The sequence below is a fragment of the Sapajus apella genome, unplaced genomic scaffold (genome assembly GCF_009761245.1).
Source record: "Sapajus apella isolate SASKATOON/1434 unplaced genomic scaffold, GSC_monkey_1.0 scaffold7, whole genome shotgun sequence".
NCBI classification, from domain to species: Eukaryota; Metazoa; Chordata; class Mammalia; order Primates; family Cebidae; genus Sapajus; species Sapajus apella.
Window position 1 is genome coordinate 17413912 of NW_022436947.1, and position 20257 is coordinate 17434168.

At 38.5% G+C, this 20257-nt stretch overlaps 1 protein-coding gene and 2 long non-coding RNA genes across 3 annotated transcripts in view; 2 read left to right on the forward strand and 1 right to left on the reverse strand.

Annotated features, from left to right (window-relative positions):
• Positions 1 to 272: 272 nt before the first annotated feature.
• On the forward strand, positions 273 to 13931 carry LOC116550244. Its single transcript, XR_004268294.1, has 3 exons — positions 273 to 371; positions 7765 to 7769; positions 13920 to 13931. It is a non-coding gene; the product is annotated as an uncharacterized LOC116550244 (long non-coding RNA).
• On the reverse strand, positions 8921 to 14326 carry LOC116550243. Its single transcript, XR_004268293.1, has 2 exons — positions 14243 to 14326; positions 8921 to 12307 (listed from the first exon to the last, which is right to left on the reverse strand). It is a non-coding gene; the product is annotated as an uncharacterized LOC116550243 (long non-coding RNA).
• The window catches only part of WASL (WASP like actin nucleation promoting factor), a 64697-nt gene continuing 58438 nt past the window's right edge, over positions 13999 to 20257 (forward strand). Inside the window, exon 1 of the mRNA XM_032276109.1 lies at positions 13999 to 15329. Within this exon, the coding sequence (XP_032132000.1) occupies positions 15213 to 15329 (117 nt within the window). The 5' untranslated portion in view covers positions 13999 to 15212. The remainder of the gene's footprint in view (positions 15330 to 20257) is intronic.

Genomic DNA, 20257 nt, shown 5'->3' on the forward strand with positions numbered 1-20257 from the left:
AAGAAAATTTGGTTTTCTTTGCTTATCATATTGTTATGGATTCAAGGGTTTCCATAAAAAGTGTAAGGCCGGTTGCCTCACTGAGAGGCCGGACACACCCACCTCTGCACTGAGCACCTGACTCTGCACCCGGCACCTGGCTCTGCACTTGGCACCTAGATCTGCCGCATGGCTCCCCTGGAAGGCTGTGGCTGATGCAACCCTGGCCGGCCCTTGTACTAGAAAAACCCGCCCAACAGCCCGCCAACCAGTAGCGCCTGCTCAGTCCCAATCCCGCTTCCCTGGAGCCAATCAGAGCACCCAGCTGTTGCTCGTTACCCATAGCCACAAAAACCCCACGCCCCAGGAAGTCAGCGCGACTTCTCTGGCCCGTTTCTCCGGACCACAGAACCTCGCCCGGGAGCTGAATAAATTAGCATTTAATTTTCTTATACTGGCCTCAGTTTCTTCATTTTAAACTCAGCAATAACCCTTACAAAAAGGAACTAAAATTGGAGTGGAAGCTGGCAGCTGGCAAGAGATCTGCCAATGAAGGTGGGAGAATTTTCAAGGCACTTTGCTGTCTACAGAGGATGACTTTGGCGTTTATACTCAAACAGGTGAGAACAGAAGTCTCAGCCATGATTAAAATAAAATATTTAGCATTGGGAGATCCAAGATTATTTAGCAGAAAAAAAGATAGAGAGCTACAAGGAGTCTAGAGTAGTTTCTTAAAACTCAGAACCATCTTCCCTTCGTCACTCATTCCATTCCTTTCTTTTCTCCCTTCTCCCTACTATATGCTTTAATCATTAGTCAGCTAATTCTTACTGAGACTCTGTGGTAGGCAGTACAGGTTCGTATTCATGAAAAACATGCATCTACAGGAACATATACTTGTAAACATTCGGGATCCATCTCCTTGGAGTCAAATGAGGGAGCAGATAAGTACAAATAAGTTAATTTTAATATGTGAGGGGATTAAATGCAAGTTCCAATGTGGGCATGAAGAACAAGGAACACCTCACCTGGGAAAGTCAGAGAAGTCTTCTCAAGGTGGTAAATACCTGACCTAAATATTGAAGGAGGCCAGGCATGATGGCTCACCCCTGTAATCCCAGCTCTGGGAGGCTGAAGTGGGAGGATCACTTGAGCCCAGGAGTTTAAGACCAGCCTGAGTAACAGTGAGATCTTATCTCTACAAATAATTAGCCAGGCATGGTGATGGGTGCCTGTAGTTCCAGCTACTCAGGAGGCTGAGGTGAGAACATTACCTGAACCCAAGGAGGTCAAGGCTGCATAAGCCATGATCTCACCACTGCCTTCCAGCCTGGGCATTGGAGTGAGACTCTGTTTAAAAAATATATAAATAAATAAATAAAAATTAAAAATTTTATTTTATATATAGATAGATAGATATAGAGATCGATATATGGAAAGCTTGTCTGACAGACAAACTTGGGGAAACAGGAGAGAAGATATTCCAAGGAGTGGGAATAAGGTGTGAGAAAATGTGGCTTGTTCAGGAAACTACCAGTACTGATAGAGTGTAAAGTGTAAGGGTTTGGAAGTGGGAGGAGGAGCTACCAGAGGATGAGGCTGAAGGGGTTGGAAGGAAGAGATATTATTGGGCCTTACATGTCATGGCAAAGAACTCAAATTTTATATTGCAAGCAATTAGGAGCCTCTGAAGAATTTTTAGGAGAGAGAGTAACATAATCAGATTCTCACTTGCATGCTGGCAGTGATGAGCTGGATGAATTGTGAGATTAAAACCAGGGAGACAAGCGAGATGTGAAGGATGTGACTTAGGGTGCAGGCAGAAGAGATGAGAAGAAGTGGCAGTGGAGGGCTAATAGGAGGTAAAATTGATGGGAGGTGGTGACTGAAGATTAGAGGGCAGGAACAATGCAAGCAATAGGAGAGCAAGGTGCTTTCTGAGGTTCCTAATTGGAAAAAAGAGTGCGGTGGTATTAATCACTAAGATAGGAAATGCAGAAAAGATTGGGAACAAAGCTCCCGAGTACAGATTTGTACACAGTGACTTTGAGGAACTTATCAGTTGTAGCTATAGTTCCAGACCTCAGAAGAGAGGTCTGGAGAAATATTTGGGAATCACGAAGAGGACAATAAAAGCCATGGGCATTAATAGTGTCACTGTTAAGGGCATAGGCTCTGCTGTCAAAAGACCGGGAATTGAGTTGGCTCTCTCATTGATCTTGTACAAGTTTTCTAAATCTGAAACATGCTGTTAATAATATCACCTATAAACTGCAAAAGAATTAAATAAAATGGAAATGTATCTAAAGCATTCAGCATGGTGTTGGGCATGTAGAAAGTGCTCGGTAATGCTACTTTATATTATTCTGATTAATCAAATTAGGAAATTAAAATTCACCTATTCACTAAATCTTCTGGGGACCCCTACTATATTCAAGGCCAAATAAAATAGAACGGGCAAAATGATAGAACTCTGGATTGAATTAATATTTAACATGTAGAGCCATAGAGAAAGGCGAATGAGTGATCGATTGCCTTTAGTTATGTGACAAAAATGTCACATAACTAAAGCTTTCAATGTTTTCAGGGGGTTAGCAGTTACTAAGTCATGGGCAACTTTAGTCATTAAAATATTGGGGGTGGAAACAAGCTCACATTGCTTGAGGAGTGAAAGAGAAAGGAAAAAATATGTAGACAATGGGTATAGATTACTCTTTTTAGAAGCTTGGCTGTGAAGAGGAAAAATAGGGATTAGTAACAAGGTATTTGTTTATTTAAATTGATTGTTTTAATGAAGGTAGTTTTCATTTTAATTTGAGAGATAACTGAAATGTTTATACACTGACCAGAAAGAGCCAATGGAGAAAACAAAACGATGCATATAGGCGAGAAGGTGACTCAGAATCACTGGTGCAGCAAAAGGAAACAGGGAAATGTAGAGCACAGTAAAGCAGAAGGCCTCAGGAAGAGCAAAGCGCTTTACTCAGTGAGTACAGAGATGCCAGATCTAATGGATGCTTGAGTTACCTTTATTGCCACTTGAAGAATTTCAAGGGTGTCAAAGAATTACTGAATTCCACATTGGGAGAGTGCTAACTACAGTAGGAGAGAGAACAGTATGAGCATCTGGGAAATAACTGAAAATCAATTCCCCACTGGGAATGAACAGGAACTGGTGGCATGTGCAGCTTTGGGTACCGTGAGAAAGTTCTGGTTCAGAAGGCAGATCCTAGTATTGAGGGACATGATGATCCTAACAGTGGCCACTATAAGGAAGCTCACCATGAAATAACAGAGTGTTTAGAATCAGGACATGGAGGAATTGAAATTACTTGGAAATATAGGAAATCAGCATCAGCTGAAAAGTCCTTCAGCTGGTAGAGTTGATAGAGGAGATCTATCTTCTTAGACCAATATTTTATAGGCACAAAACCCCTTAATAGATTATCAACAAATGGAATTAAGCAATATATAGAAAAGGATAATATGTTATGATCAACTGGGGTTTATCTCAGGAATACAACACTGTTTCAACATTTAATAATCAGTGTAATTCCAGGAACAGAAAATCAAACACCACATGTTCTCACTTGTAAGTGGGAGTTGAACAATGAGAACACATGGACACAGGGAGGGGAGCATCACACATTGGGGCCTGTTGGGGGGTGGAGGACAAGGGGAGGGATAGCATTAGGAGAAATACCTAATGTAGATTATAGGTTGATGGGTGCAGCAAACCACCATGGCACGTGCATACCTACATGACAAACCTGCACGTTCTGCACATGTATTCCAGAACTTAAAGTATAATAAAAATAAAAATCAGTGTAATTCACTGTATCAACAGAATAAGTAGGAAACAAAATATGAGTTTATTTAATAGAAACAGAAAAATCATTTGACAATATTTATGAGGAAAAACTCTCAGCAAGCTGGGACAGAAAAGAACTTCCTCAATTTAATAAATGGCATCTAGCATCATATTTAATTATCACAGATCAAAGAAATAGAAAACAGAAAACCATAAAGAACATCAGTGATGCCAAAAGAAGTTTCTGTAAAAAGGTCAATAAATAGTAAAACAAAACAAGACAATTATTTGCTTTCCCTAAAATATTAAGAAAATAGTTTTTAATGCATGCAATGTCATTGAATATGCTCCATAATTTTTGAAAATTTGGCTTAACGCTTTTTGACATGTGATCCAAAGGTTTTGCTATACTATATTTTAGTAGTACGTTTTGTCTATACTATACTTTGTAGTCACAACTGAAAAGGACACTTTGCAAAAAAACATGAAGATACATCTGCCTAAGAGAAGTACACATGAGTTTTCCTTACTCAAGCATAATTTTATGTTTTTCAGTTGTATTCATCTGTTAAAATTTTGATAGTAATTTTCTTGCAAACTAACTGAGAAGTATTTCATTTACATATTTTCATCAAATGAAAAGATACCAAAACATTTTTACTTTGAAAAATTTTAAACAGGTTAAAAGATTGTTTTTAAGTTTAGAAATAAAAGTTTTTATAGGAAACATATTTTAGTATTTTGAACTTTAAAGTCATATAATGATGGACAAGATTCCAAATAACTGTTTTCAAAATATGCTTTGGAGAATGTAAGTTTCTTTTGAAAAGTGGTTCAGGGATATAGCAAATATGTGCTTCCTTTTTTTTTTTTTTTCCTAAAATATCTACTAACAGTGATTCGTTGTCCCTGGAAAGACTGGCACACTTGAATAGTTGTCTTTTTTTTTTTTTTAAAGTAACTTCCTAAGTTTAATGATTCTTATAAGAAATTTACACAAAGATAGACTGGATGTCTTTGTTATAAATTATTTTCATGGTCATCTCCTATCTCATTGCACAGTATTTAAGATACTTTAATTCATAAATCATTAGTTTAGCAACCCTGGATCAAATCATAAGTTTCACTTTTGCTATCTCGGTCCTATAATGATCAGAGATAGATTTTTTTTCAGAATTATCATAAAATATCCCTGTAGCAGGCTATCCTCAGAGGCAACAATTGATTCTTACTGGTTAATTTATCTAATGCTATCTCACAATGCTTGAATTCCTCACGCTTGTATTATTTGATGGCAAAAAACTATGAAGTTGCTTAAAGCAAGTGTTGGCAAACTTTTTCTGTGGATAGCCAGATAATAAATATTTGAGGCTTTACAGGTCATAAGGTTTCTGGAACAACTACTCAACTCTGCTGTCTTGTATGAAAGCAGTCATAGACAATACTAAAAGAATGAGCATGGCTGTGTCCCCCAAAAAGATTTATTTACAAAAACAGGCAACACTACAGGTGGAGTATAGTTTGCTGATCCCAGCCCTAAAGCTTTCTAGAACCTCAGAAGTTTCTAGATCCTAATAACCAGAGGCGGTAATGTAATTCTCTGTTGTCTGATGCTAGTTTCCCATCTTGGAATATGAATGAGAGTTTCACCACCTCTTGCCTCATTACAGCCAGGTAAACAATGCCAAATGACTCAGTTTTCGGAAATATCTGTTGCCTGCAACCACGTTCATGGTAAAATTTTAGAATACCTAGGGTTTCTAGTTTAGAATCACCTAGAGTTTCTGTAAATAACAGAATCTGACCCAGGTTAGCTAAAGCAAAAGGGAATTTATGGTAAAATTTTAGAATACCTAAGGTTTCTAGTTTATAATCACCTAGAGTTTCTGTAAATAACAGAATCTGACCCAGGTTAGCTAAAGCAAAAGGGAATTTATGGAAAGGATATTGTGACCCTCACAGGTCAGCTCATTTTTTAAGCAGAGGTCAGTTATCCTAGGCCATCTTTCTATTCCACTTGATATCAGGCTAGTTCATTGTACAAAATAATATCATACTGAAATGACCTGCACAGCAGGAAGTTGCAAGTACACTAGGTCCTTGGTCACATAAATGAATGCTGGATGATATAAATACCATCAAATATAGGAGCCTCATACCTCAGAGATGTTTCTGGGCGTCCGTCGTTCTGAGGCATATAAAAATATGTCCTTCCAAATGAAGGGCATGTTTCTATTCCTTTTGTGCCTTTCTAGCAAGAACAATGCTTGGTGGGCCTCTTTGGATGATTATGACAATAAGTCACAGTTGAGTGCCTTGTTTCAATCAAGTTACCGAATGACCACAATGCTGCTATCTCTGAATGGAACTGAGAGTGAAAGAAGTATCTCTAGGTAAGTTCAGGCTGCGGGGAAGTAGTCTGTGAATTGTCCCTTACGAAACAGTAAAGTCAGGGGTGCTTGGAGAGCCTGAGAAAGATTGGGATGTTGTATGGACTTGCATTAAAACAGGAAATTGAGACAGGGTAACACGTTTTTCTTCTGTGTGTCACAACATTATAATGTGCATACATATATATGCCATCATTATGTGGGAACTGAGTCAACATACCAAGTCAGCCCTGGTGCTTGTTATGGCTTTCCTGTTTCATCAGTTCAAAGCCCCAGTCCAACAGAACATATCATAAACACACAATAGTTTCATTATGAAGAGGATCAAAGTGAAAGAAAAGTGGCAATATTCTACTATATCTTCCTAAAAGGAGGAAAAATGGAATGCAAGAAAGCAAATATGTAATTTAATTTTTAAAGCTATTCTAAGTAAAGATATTGAGCTGAATGACTCCTAAACTAGGTATGAGGAACTTATTCTAACGTTACCATTGAGTTGTTTGCATATTCAATGTTTTTCCTCCCCTATTAAAAAACAAAACAAAAAAATCAATGAGTACTACTAACTTCCAGGCATGGGGAATTGAAAATCATAACTGATGTGACAACTATCAAGTATTATCTAGTTTTGAATATAAATGAAAATATTAGATTAATAATTCCATGAAACCACAGTCACCAATTACCTTCCTTCCTGCTCTGAGGTAATTAAAAGTAGGATTTTTATGTTCAGGGGATTGTATTCTTTCAACAGAGTCAGGCTTATGATAAGGCTTATATATTCATTTTCCTACCACCAAAACTGTTTATATTCCCATATGCACTGCCTTTTACCCATTGCTTTTTAAAATGCAGGATTTTTTTTAATCCAAAAAACATGGGATTGATCATATAATTTTGAGCTGAAAAGGACCTTAGCAATCATTGTCATTCCTTTCATTTTACAAATGAGTAAAAAGAAGCATGCTGAGGTTGAGTGACTTTACTAAGATTACATGGCTAGTTACTATCAAAACTCAGATTAGAAAAGCTATAGCTAATAATACCTGCTTGCCCTTGCAGTGGTTTTGCCAGGTGTGAACAATGAAGTCATTCCACCTACAGACTCTATCCTATCTAAGTCTTAAACTGACAAGAATAAATCCCAGTGGTTCATTACAAGTTACATCCTCCAAAAGGAATATTATTCAAACGTAGTTTGTGTAACGCTATAAACCTTATATGCTTGGGAAAGGGTGGAAGGTGGCTGGTGGTGGTGATAAACTTCATCCCATGGATGTCATCTTGAAGGTCTGCTTATCAGAATCACCACGAGGGCTTGTTAAAACATAGACTGAGGAGTCCTATCCCCAGAGTTTTGGGTTCAGTGGGTCAAGAGTGGGGCCTGAAAATGTGCATTTCTAACACTTTCCCAAATGATCCTAATGCTGCTAGGGGGGAAACCACACTTTCTGAACTGCTGGCCAGTCTCCCCCAGTCCATTGGGATGACAGCCTACTTTTTGTCTTTGTTTTTTTCGCTTCAGTTTCCAATGCTCCTGGATACTGAATTTGTTTCCATATGCTTCCAGAGTTGCTTTCTAAGCTCATGTCAAGCCTTGTCTTACTGTTTTTGAAATCACATCATGCTAAAAACCATTATTCCCCCAAATCCCTAAAATATAACACCTTTCTTTTCTCAGATTGGACACCTGAGCTCACTCAGGAAAAAAAAAATCACTTTATCCTCTGGACTTGAATTAGGTTGCCAGGTAATCTCAAGTAAAGGTTATTCCTTTCTATTGCTGTTGTCACAAGCCCTGCTTCTGCTCCCATTAAGTTGTGTGCAGTTTCTTATGTATTGTGTTGTCTTTCCAGGTGCTCTCAGAATACCACATGCTTAGTACTGTGTGGAAAAGTTTGGACAAGACTGTAGTTTCTCTTTTTTTTTTTTTTTTTTTGAGACAGAGTCTTGCCCTGTCGCCCAGGCTGAAGTGAAGTGCAGTGGCACCATCTTGGCTCACTGTAACCTCCACCTCCTGGGTTCAAGCAATTCTTCTGCCTCAGCCTCCCAAGTAGCTGGGACTACAGGTGTGCACCACCACACCCAGCTAATTTTTTTTATTTTTAGTAGAGATGGGGGGGCTCTCACCATATTGGCCAGGCTGGTCTCGGACTCCTGACCTCATGATCTACCCGCCTTGGCCTCCCAAAGTGCTGGGATTACAGGTGTGAGCCACCATGCCCAGCCTGTAGTTTCTCTTTATTTGATCTCAGATCCTGTGTAACTATCTTTGTACCTGATAAAAAAACTGATATATTTTTATTTGAATCAAAGGTGGTGGTTTGATTTACAAATATACATTGAATGATATATAAGTTCAATGTTAAGAGTAAAAAGATATAAAGATGAACAAGACATGGTACCAGCTCTTAGAGAGCCTTGAGGCTAATGTAGGAGACAAACATCTAAAAAGTAATTATATTTTACAAATGAAAAGCCTGTATATCACTGACTGTATATACAATAGATTTGATAATTTATTATACCAAAATGACTTATACTTCAATTTTCTTTAATGAATCAGCCAAATAGCTATTTATAGATAAATGATATCTATAAATGATATCTAAATATATAAACATATAATACTAGCCCATTCAACCATTACCAACTTTCCAAGGACAAATAGCCTAGTTAATGTGGGGGAATAAAAGTTCTTATTAAAGACTGTATGGAGGCAAAAATAAAGACTGCTTACTTCCTAGATACAGAATTTTACAATTTTATTATATATGTAACATGCATGTAATTCAGTACACAAAAATGCTATCATCTTGATAATATTGGAAAGCATTAATCTTTCATATTATTGCTTTTTCTTTAAAAAGACCCTCTCCAGTCATCCAGTGTCCTGAAGTTCCAACTGTCTTCTATTTAAATTCACTAGCTGCGGAGTACCTTTTGAATACCTTTTCTGCGTTCATGGAATTCCTGACCTTATGACTCTCAGACCCTTAACATTTAGCCTGAAATCTCCAACTCTTTTGCAGGTAGGGTATAGGTATGTGACCTTTCCCTAATCAGACACACCCATGGGCAACTGTGATTCGAAAAACCCGTAAAGTGAAGGAGCATGTGACATAGGGTGGCGGCAGAAACATCTCGCTTTTAGAATCTCAGAAGAGATTCTAATTTCCAATTCCCAATGTTAGCAGTGAATTTATGGTATCTCTGCCCAGAGATGACAACAGTCAAGGGCTCACTGGGGTAGTTCCACAGTGAAACTTGGGTGTAGTTTCTAATTGTATAGAATGAGTCAGGAAATCTGACATTTGACCAACAGGTATTCCAGAAGAAGAAAAATATTAAAGGGAAGAAAAATATGAAAATAACAAAAGAAAAGCTTCCCATACTAAAAGACAAGAGTTTTTGGATAAAAAGGCCTTTGGAATACCCAGTACAATAAATGTAAAAGTATTCCACTGTTGTACATCATCAACTTTCAGAATTCCATGAACAAACAGAAGATTCTAAAAACTTTTAGAGGTCATAAAGAGTGATATACAAAAGATCAGAATCAGAATAACATCAGATATCAACAGCAATGTTGAAAATTCAAAATCAATGAAATAACACCTTCAAATTCTGAAGAAAACTAATATTCAACCTGAAATTTTCTACCCTGTTAAACTAATCAACCAAGGGTGAGACTAGAATAAAACTATCAGATATGCAAGGTCTCAAAATTTTACCATTTATGCACTTTTTCTAAGGAAGCCACTAAAGAATGTACACTACCAAAACAAGGGAGTATATCAAGATAAATGACATAGGTTCCAAGAAACAGAGGGTCTAATACGGAAAGATGAAGGGAAATCCCAGGATAGTAACTCAATTCCAGACAATAGCCATGTAGCAACAGTCCAGATTAATATGGGATGATGGATGACTTTGGAAGACAGATCTCTGATTAAAATTAATGCATCTAATAGATTTCTGATACACTTGATTATGTGGAAAATAAGATGAGAAAGGACTTTATAGTTGTTAACATAGAAGAAATGAAAAAAATATAATTTAAGAAAACTACTGAGCGGGGAAAATCCAACAAAGTGAAAGTGGTACAAGAAGGTAACTTCTGTTTTATGTTATTAAAAGTTTTAGACACAATTTGATTTTTTAAATTTTGTGAATTTATCATTTGTTTAAAAATAAGAATTAATTTTAAAAACATTATGTGGTAGCAGAGACCATATCCTTGACCCCAATAATTTCAATGGGGTAATGGGGACATGTGGCATCTTCAAATTATCCCAAGTATCCAATTTGCCCACTCATCTATAATGTAGACTGACCTTAAGCATATTACAATAAAGAAGCCATGTTTTTCCTCTCTCATTTAGAATAATAAGCCACTGAATATTCATTAACATTAAAGGCCAGCAGCCAGAAAACCAGTAAGCAGCATGCAGGGAACTATGACATACTTAGCTCTTCAAACCATTTCTTGATTACAGGTAAGTACTAGGCATCTGGAGACTAGGCTATATAATGATAGTAACCATCACTGGTAATTCTGTAGCATAAGTAAGAGTCCAGTTTTCCACCAGCTTCAATAAGAAATCACAATGATTTGTAAATAAACTATTTATTCCTAAAAATGAAAGTCCCAAAGAGGTTTGTAGTTAAAATGGATTTTAAAAAGAGAGGCAGAAAAAAAATGGTGTGCTAGCTTACTTTTCGGATTTTAGTTGATGCAAAAGAAAACATTTAACTTGGGATAACATGTACTAGAACAAATTCTTGTCAGCATTGCTATATGCAACATTTACATAACACTGTGCAGAGATATTTTACAAGATGAACATTTTAAACACATGACATTTGTGGAGGTTGCATGGGAGAAGTAGCACTTATTGCCCCTGGACTTTTTCTGCAAATCCAGATTTGCTGTATTCAGATTTGCTGTTGTTCTGTCTCTATAAATCAGTCCTACCACAGCCAAGCAGCAATTATGGCTACAATAGCTGCTGAATGCCCTTGTGTGCATTCAACCACCTTTACATTTCCCCACAGTAAGGGATGTCACTATATTTTAAATTATTAACATTAGCAAGGGGAATAGGGTGTTTCAGAGGACTTGTAACAGTACATAAACAATGACATCTGTAAAGAAGAAAAATGGATAACAAAGAACCAGAACAAGAAAAGCTTGCAAAGTACCCATAAGGATAACAGCAGGAATGTATCTGAAAATATGGCCTCATTTCCATAATAAGCTACCCTAATGTTTTCTGTTACAATGAGGGCTTTACCTTAAAAGATCCTACCAAAGAAAGAAAGAAGAAAACAAAGTACTAGCATAGATTCTAGCTGAGGTAAAGAAAGTCAAATGGAAGAAATTAAATGTAAGAATTACCTTTTTTGGGTTATATTCATATATACCTTAATAAAGCTTTTTTTCACAGCCCTCTCCCAGTCCTCTCCTGTCTTCAAAATAGTTTGGTGGTCTACAAGTTCTAAAAGCTGGTATTTCTAGCATATGCATTTTATATATCAACATATATATATTATGCTAAAATCTGTAGTCTTGTTAACTGAGCTTACAAACTTCAAGATACTCTGTTGAAGGGAAACAATGCTTATGTCCTGGATAAAATCCAGTCTCTCAAACTGGGTAAGAAGAATTTGAGATAAGGAATTAACTTGCCAAAGAAAACACAGAGAAAAGATGTCTTGTGTTCTGCCAAATAGAGGATATGCTATCAAGAAAGAAAGAAAGAACTTTCTAAAACTTTTGAAACAAAAACAGCGAGTACTGCTTGGTCTCAGGATGAGTATGAAAAAAAATAGAATTCTTTATATATGGTAAGAAGGGAATCCCCAAATATTGTTTGTTCACAGGCTCAAATGAATAAGGAAGTCATATTTCCAGTGAAATGTTCATGCTTACATTTTCCACATTTTAAGAACATCAAAGAGTCAGAAAAAGCCCAGAGAAAAACAAAAATAACAATGAAGGGTACAAGACAAGAACTTAAATTGCAATTTTGTGGACAAAGTACTATATTAAAAATTTCGAGAAAAATTAAAGGTTGGACCTGAGGAAAAAAGTCACTGTGGTCATAATTTTCCATCTCCAAGTCTAAAGAAAACAGAATAAGGGCAAATAGTTAAAAAAAAATTACATTTAGATAAGTCATAAAATTTCCTTAAAGAAAATCAATAAAACAATAGTCTACGCTAGTAAGAGGTTTTGAAATGATTGGAATTCAATAATTCTCAGAATGAGGTAAGATTCTTCAATGCAGTTACCGTCCATTTACCTATCATCTCATGGCTTTTTTTTTTCACAGCCCTCTCCCACTACTCTTTCCTATCTTCAAAATAGTTTGGTGGTCTACAGTTCTAAAAGCTGATATTTCTAGCATAAAATTTGCTGTTCTTCAGTTTTTATTAATTAGAAGCTAATAGAATTCTATCTCTAGATTTACAGTTTTAAAAAGTTTTATTTTGGCACCCTGGAATATATGTAGCCTATTTGGCATAATATGTGGCCTAATCAGAAATTCTGCTATCAATTTCTCCACTGTATTTTTGAAAAATTATGTACAATTGTAAATTTGAAGGACATTTTTTCAAGAGCAGACTTAGAACAAAGGTAAGAATACATATATCAAGTCTTGATTCCTTAGCTTAGGGAATGCAGAACAGATCATAGGCAAGGACTGTCAGTGGCAGACAACTAATACTTAAGTGACCACTATGTATCAGGTCCTTTACAAGTGATATCTTTTAAAAAATATAATATTTTAGTTTTAAAAAAATTTAATGGACACAATAATCGTACATATTTATGGGGGTACATAGTGATGTTGCAACACATAAAACATATAGTGATTAGATCAGGGTAATTAGCATATCCATCACCTCAAAAACTTATAATGTCTTTGTTTTGGAAACATTCAGTATCCTTCTAGCTATTTGAAACTATACAGTATTGTTAACTGTAGTCATCCTACAGTGCTACAAAACACTAGAACTTATACCTCCTATCTAGTTGTAATTTTGTATTTCACAACTTTGAAGTAGGTGTAATTACCCTCATTTAGACTGTACCTGTATGACACAAATTATTTTCATTTTACAGATGAGGAAACTGAGACGCAGAGAAGTAACTTGTCCAAAGTCCATAAGGTTGTAAGACTCACAACAAGAACTAAAATTTGGGCCTATTTAAATCTTATACTTCTGGTACTATACTTGTTCAAAGGTTTGAAAAGAAGAGCTGTAATTTTTATTATTTCTCAAGAATTTGTAATGCTTTCTGTTGTAACTGTGCTTTCAACTTACAGGAGTTGCATTTTTGGTAAAAGACAAAGTGATTTAACTTCTAGGTTTGTTAGATCTGTAATTCAGAGGCAACGGCAGGCTTATATTTCTACTACTGCTTTCCAAACCTACTTACTTTATAAATAGTCCTGTTGCTTTTTTAATTCACTTTTTACCCTAATATTATTAATCAAGTTTAACTTTGAAATCTCCATCTTTTATGTGGTAACTCTCAAGGCTATCCACTCTCATTTTCCTTTGTAAATTTATTCCTGTTCAGCCAATTTCATTAAGGGCAGCTTTAATTTTAACATTTTATAGTATTTTCGAAGTGCATTGATAATGGCTTATCAGGCTGGTAAGTACATTAGAGATTTCTATTGGGAGCTATCAGAGTTGTTTAACATCCAACAATTTTACCACAGTGTAATTGTTACAGATGTCTTAAGTTTAACGTATACTTTTTAATTGAAATTTAGCAATTAGCAGACATGAATTTATGCAACAAGTCTTAATATGTTTAACGTGGAGAATAGTGAGATGCATATTTGATAATTCACTGCCGTCTGCATCATCTCTATATTACAAAATTTCATTTCAACCGTTTACTATTTAACTTACAGAACAAAGGGAGTTATCTTAGATAACTTGTAATATGCTGGGATATGTTCCAATTCACGATATAGGGAGAAAAAAAGTGTCCAGAGCCCTTAGAAGAAAATACTTTGAATTTAAATGTGACACACACATTGAACCCACGTGACACGCCAGGCAGGCAGTGGAAGTCAAATGCATTTGTTTTTGTTACATCCATCAGGGAGATCTCTTTCACAATTATGGGAGAGGCCTGTTCTTCCACTCCCACAGCTGAAGTTTGGGACAAAGTCTGAGAAAATCCCAGGCACCCGCGGCTCCTATCGAAGCCGGCACAGGGCAGAGCGCATCTTCCCAGGTTTCAGCCTTCAGATTGCAGGCCTCTCTAACCCGCGGAGCGCCTGAGAAATAAGAGCTATTCCAAGGAGGGGCCCTGGGTCTTCACAGACGCTTCATAAAGGTGTGCGTCCGGCCAAGGAAGGCTGGCGGCACAGCGGCGGCGACAAGTCTCCATACATTCTTCAAGCAGTAGTGGCTGGGTCTGGGTACCCAACCGACCAGCCGGAGACGCCAGAGGCCAGAGAACGAAGTCGGAAGCCCGCGCCCGGAGACAACCGGGATCCCACTTAGCTCCGCGCGGTCCCCGCCTCGGCCGGAAGGGGGCGTGGCCTAGGGCCGGCGCGGCGAGACCCGCTGCTGAGTGGGGGGATCCTCCCGGGCCCCGGCCGCGCGTTTCCGGCGCGCTCCCCCGCGCCCTCCGTCCTGTGGTCTCGCCCGCCCCTGCTGCCATGTTGGATTGTGCGGCCGCCGCCGCTGCTGCGGGAAGGTTGGGGGAGGAGTTGGGAGTTTAGCGCAGTCGCCGGAGTGCGAGGACAACGACCATCCGGCCCTAGCCTGACCCGGCGGGAGCTGGGAGCCCCCTTCTCTCAGCGCGGCCCGAAGGTGGCTCGCTGTCAGCGCCTGCGTCCCTCGACCTCCTCCTCCTCCTCCCCGCGCCGGAGGAGCTGCGAGATGCAGCGCCTCTGACTCCGCTCCTCCCAGACCCTGTCACCGAGAGGGGGAACGAGCTCTAGTCCACTCGCCGGAGGAGACGGCCCTGGACTCCCAGCCCCGCCGGCGAAACCATGAGCTCCGTCCAGCAGCAGCCGCCACCGCCGCGGAGGGTCACCAACGTGGGGTCCTTGCTGCTCACTCCGCAGGAGAATGAGTCCCTCTTCACTTTCCTCGGCAAGAAATGTGTGGTCAGTAGCCAAGACCCGCGTCGCCACCCCTGACGTTACTTCACGGGCCCGGGCTTGGGGGCCGGGAAGTGGGAGTGGGGAAGGAGGCGGGAGCCGAGTGGGTAGGGTCCCGCTGTCGGCCAGGCCTCCCGCCGGCCTCGGCCCCAACCCGGGCCGGGCGCTGGCGCCCTAGCCCTGCTCCCTGGGTGCGAGCCGGGGCGGTCGGGCGCCGCCTTCCCGAGCTGCTGGAGAACAAGGGAGTGTCACCTCCTCAGGCCTGTCCTCCAGCCTGGCCGAGCCTCGGTCCGCGCTCGTGCTACTGGTTAAAACTTTACTCTCCGGCCACAAGGGGATTTTTTTGCACGAGCCGCTTGGTCCCAAAAGCTGGGCCCTTGTTCTAGCTCTCACTTCACTTCCTACTGCTTGATCTGGGGGTACCTTCCTTAACAATGCCAGGTTTGAGGAGTGGATAGATCGCGGAAGGAAGGTGGTTTTTAATCTCGCATTAAGATTCCAGGAGGGAGTGAAGTCGAGTACAAGATCTTGGGCTCTCTTCGGATTAGAGAGAGGGCAAGAAATGTTACTGCTCCTCGTTGAAGAGAAACAAGATTTATTTCTCCAGCAACCTTGCCTAGGCCTGGTTTCTACTCCTTCCCACTGATTTTTTCCCCCATTGATGGGAGCGGGTGCCGCTCTCCCCGCAGCCATGCGCAGGGAAACCTCAGTCTCTGGTAGTTCTTGGCTTTTGGGGCCGAGAATGATTCTTAGTTTGGTGCTGTGCGGCCAATTCCAACCCCAGATGGCCGGTTGGGAGCGAGCAGTTCTGCTGTGGGAAGGGGAATGTGTGTTGTTGACGGAAGCATTCATTACATTGGCTGCTGGCACTTCTGGGGGTGGGGAGGTTCTGCTTTGTGGTGTAGGCCTTTTCGGGATCATACTGCGGTGACTGGGTTGAAGTGTGGTTTGTTGAAATACTGGCTGGGTCTCTTTCCACTTTGCTTGCTAGCACCTGCAGAGTATGTGCCACTGGAACCCAGAAAACACGGAAATTTCAACAGAGCAATACCATTTTATAACTTTTTAAAGTAATGTTAGGAATGCCAAACCAGATTTCATCTGCTGCTTTAAGAAGTTAGGATTAGAGAATTTCTGGAAAGTTCTCAGATTAATTGTTAACTTCATAGGAGTCCACCCTTTGTATCTTGTGCTGTCCGGTTGGAGATTGAATCGTTCCATTCAATTTCAGATTCGTTTCATATTTCAGAATTTAGACCTTAGGGAACATTTAGTTTACTGATTGGAAGAATGAAACAAGAATAATGGCTCTAAGAATTTGGGGTAACAACTTTAAAGATAAGCAAGCTCCTCCCCATCCACACACGCTTTTTTTCAACAAATGAGAAAACTGAGACAGTGAGCCCAAGTCATACAGCAATTTAATAATGTAACCAGAACTAGAATACCAGGACTCCTCATGCCTAGTCCCTTCCCGTTGTACTTTGCACTACGTCATGTTGGTTTAGAAGGGTATTTTTTTTTCTTGTTACTGATTTATTTTTAAAAGTGGTGTTAAAGGAATAACCACTTTGCCTTTTTCACCAAAAACTAATACAATTAAAATACTAGATTCTTAAAGCGCCACTAATGTTTGGGAATGTTCAATTTAGGAAAATCTCCAGCACTTTGAATGGTAGTTACCTCCAATGAAAAAAAGTTCGGTTGCTGGTTTACTATATTAGCTATGTAATCTGTATCAAAAAGGAAGTAGATTTACTGTGTTCTACATACCAGACGCGTTAGGCAGGAAGGACATTACATTTATACACAAGTATATTAATTGTTCCTGTGCTTACCTATAGCTTTACTGGTTTCAAAAAAGACAGATGGGAAAAATACTGTGATAGAGAAAAATGGTGTTGCACGTTGCGTAGCATAAGTGGATTGTTGAATAGGCTGTCTGTATTCAGTGCTTAATTTCTTCATGCCATCTTTTATTAATCAACTTTACCTTTTGAATTTCTGTCATTTAAAACCACACTGTTTCCGTTGCCTACTCTTGTGGGATGAAGTCATTGCAAATACTGATTTTAAAATTTGAAGTCTCTAGTTAATAGAGAGCAAAGTAAAAGTGATATTTTAATTTTTAAAATAATCTTTTCCTCCCTTTGCTGATTGTGCAGTTTTTTGTTTGTTTTCTCTTGTTGTTTAAAACATTACTGAAATATATTGTCTCATAATTAATCCAGCAATAAAGTTTACAGGTCAGACCAAATGTGTTAGACAGAAGTATACCCAAAGCTCTATCCAAGAATTCAGGAACTGAAACAGAAGTAATTATAGTCAGAGCTTTGGAGAAGCTTCATTTTTTCTTTCATTCAACAAACATTTATTGACTAAATATTGAGGTCAAAATCTGGAAGGGCTGAAAATTGTCTTCAGGGAGCTTACTAGGTCTAAAAAAGGAAATGTGTAAACAGAAAAAAAGTCAGTGCTTCAGAGTGATACGTAAGAGGCTACTTGTTACAATAGAAAATGCCTTGGCTTTGTATTCAGCAAACGTGGGTTCAAACTGGGGGTCACTTTGGACAAGTTTCTTAAGCTTCCTATCATAGATTTGGTTTTCTCATCTGTCAAACAAGGATGCTATCTCATGGGGTAGTTGTGTGGATTAAGACTGTGTAAATATATGGAAACTATTTTTATGAAGGTTTAGAGGATTGAAAGAATGGTGGGAGAGAGGATGAGTAAAAGCCTTTTAGAATGGATGATAACTGAATATTTATATTAACAGATACTCCCCAGGTTGATGAGAGATATGAAACAGCTTGAAAAATTAGGAGAAGTTTGTTAGGGAGCAAGGAGGGCTTCTTCTTGGGCTCTCAGATTTAGGCATGCATTGGAATCATTGTGGAGATTATGAGAAATGCATATATCTAGGCCCAATTCCTAGATAATATTCAGAATCATTGGGTCTGAGGTGAAGCTTGGCCATGTCTATCTTTAGCAAGCTTGACAGAAGATTCTAATGTATGTCACAGTTTGAAAACCACTTCTGAAGTCCATGCTGTCTGATAGGATAATCCTTGAGCACGCTGAAAATCTTAATAGATTTTTCTTCAATTTTTGATCTATACTTTGCGAATCGAAGCTAAATTAAACCAAATACTTTAAGTATAGCATTTCTCCGACCTCTTAAGATCTCAGTGCACATTTCACAACTAAGAAGGAGGTGCGGTTGAGGAAGTATTGCACTATTTAATGGGTACTCACGAGATCATATTTGACTTAGAAAGTTTTCAGGGGAAAGGTGTCGGCAGTGTAGAAGGTGGATTGAGGATTGTGAGGGAAAGACAAAGGAAATCAGATAGTTGTTTTATAGTAGTACTAGCGAAATATGAGGGCCCGAATTAAGAGAGTGCTTTGGGAATTCAAGGACAATTAAAGTCTCCAGTAGAAATTAGTCCCAGTTATATATGGAAGGTGAGGGAAGGTAATTTCAATAAAGGCAGGCATTATAACCACAACAGAAAAAGTACACAGAAACATATTTTCATTTGCTGCAAATATGCCTAAATGCTAATGAGACTGTTGATTGGTGATTGGCTTCATGGAGGAGCAAGCCTATTGTTTTACTGCAGTTTCTAAAAATATATTTTGTGAAAATTGAGATTTCATTGTAATATGTAAATATATGATAGGTACTTTTATACAAATAGTTCTGATGCCATTCATTAGCTGGTAGTATTATGGGAGAACAATTTAAGAAGGTTATAAACAAGGTTACTAAGTTAGATATGTTGTCTTTCATGTGGTGTGACTGAATTAATTTTGTATAAAGAATATGTGCAATCTTGCTAAGTGGAGTTCAACATATATAGTGCTGAATAAGTGACCAACTAGGATTAGGAAAAAATAAGACATTAAACCATGCCTCTACAACCATCTCTGGTCTATATGGATTTGAGCTGTTACTAACCATTATCTTTCCCTGCCATACTCACCTGGTTTGTTGATTTTCGAGATTTAGTGATACTTAAACCATTTTATTAATCAACTTTAATCTTTATATCCTTTAATTCCTCAGCACTTATTTTAACTTGCTTATTTTCTTTAGTTTCCGCCCCCCCCCACTTTACATATAATTCTTGGAGATAGACTTTATGCGTATGTAGTCTTCTATAATTTTTATAACTTCTAGCACACAGATCAGTGAATACTTATTGATTAAATAGTTATAATTGCTCACTTGTTTATTTTTTAGGAGCTTATTCTGCATTTTTCATTGTTTGATCAGGTTAAGACCTTCAGTTTCTAATGCATATGGTATCTGGACTTTAGTCTTCATTTATTAAGCAACCAAAGTGGTTCAATTATTTTTGCTGAACTAATATAGGTGCTAATAGTTGTCTAACAGTAGTTTCTGTTCTAAATCAGACCATTTGGATAGGGATTCTTAAATAGGCATAGAGAGGAAGACATACATATAGGGATCATTGTATTATTGATAATGGCCTGAGTAAGGAAGGCACCACTGGTGGAAAGTTTGGGCTGGGAATATATTTCACCTTGAGTAGTAAGGAAAGATAAAAGTTAAAATTCACTGGATTTGGAATATACAAAGATGAGAAGATAAACTTGTGTAGTATAGAGCAAAAAGATTAGCACAAAAAGGTATGTGATGCAGGGTAGCTGTAAGCACAAGAAGAGATTCAGAAGCATTCAACAGGGTTGGATTATGAATTTTGTTTCTGGTTATTCTTAGCTCTGTAATATAGGAAAATTTCTTAACTAGTCTCAGCCTTCGTGTCCAGATTTGTAAAGTGGGCTTAGTAAAGGATTTTTAAAAGTAATACAATAATTATGGAAAGTGCTTAGAGTTCATAACACAAAGTATTATGGGAGTTTGGAGGAGCATATGAAAGGAAGTTGTTATTAATACTATCCAGTGC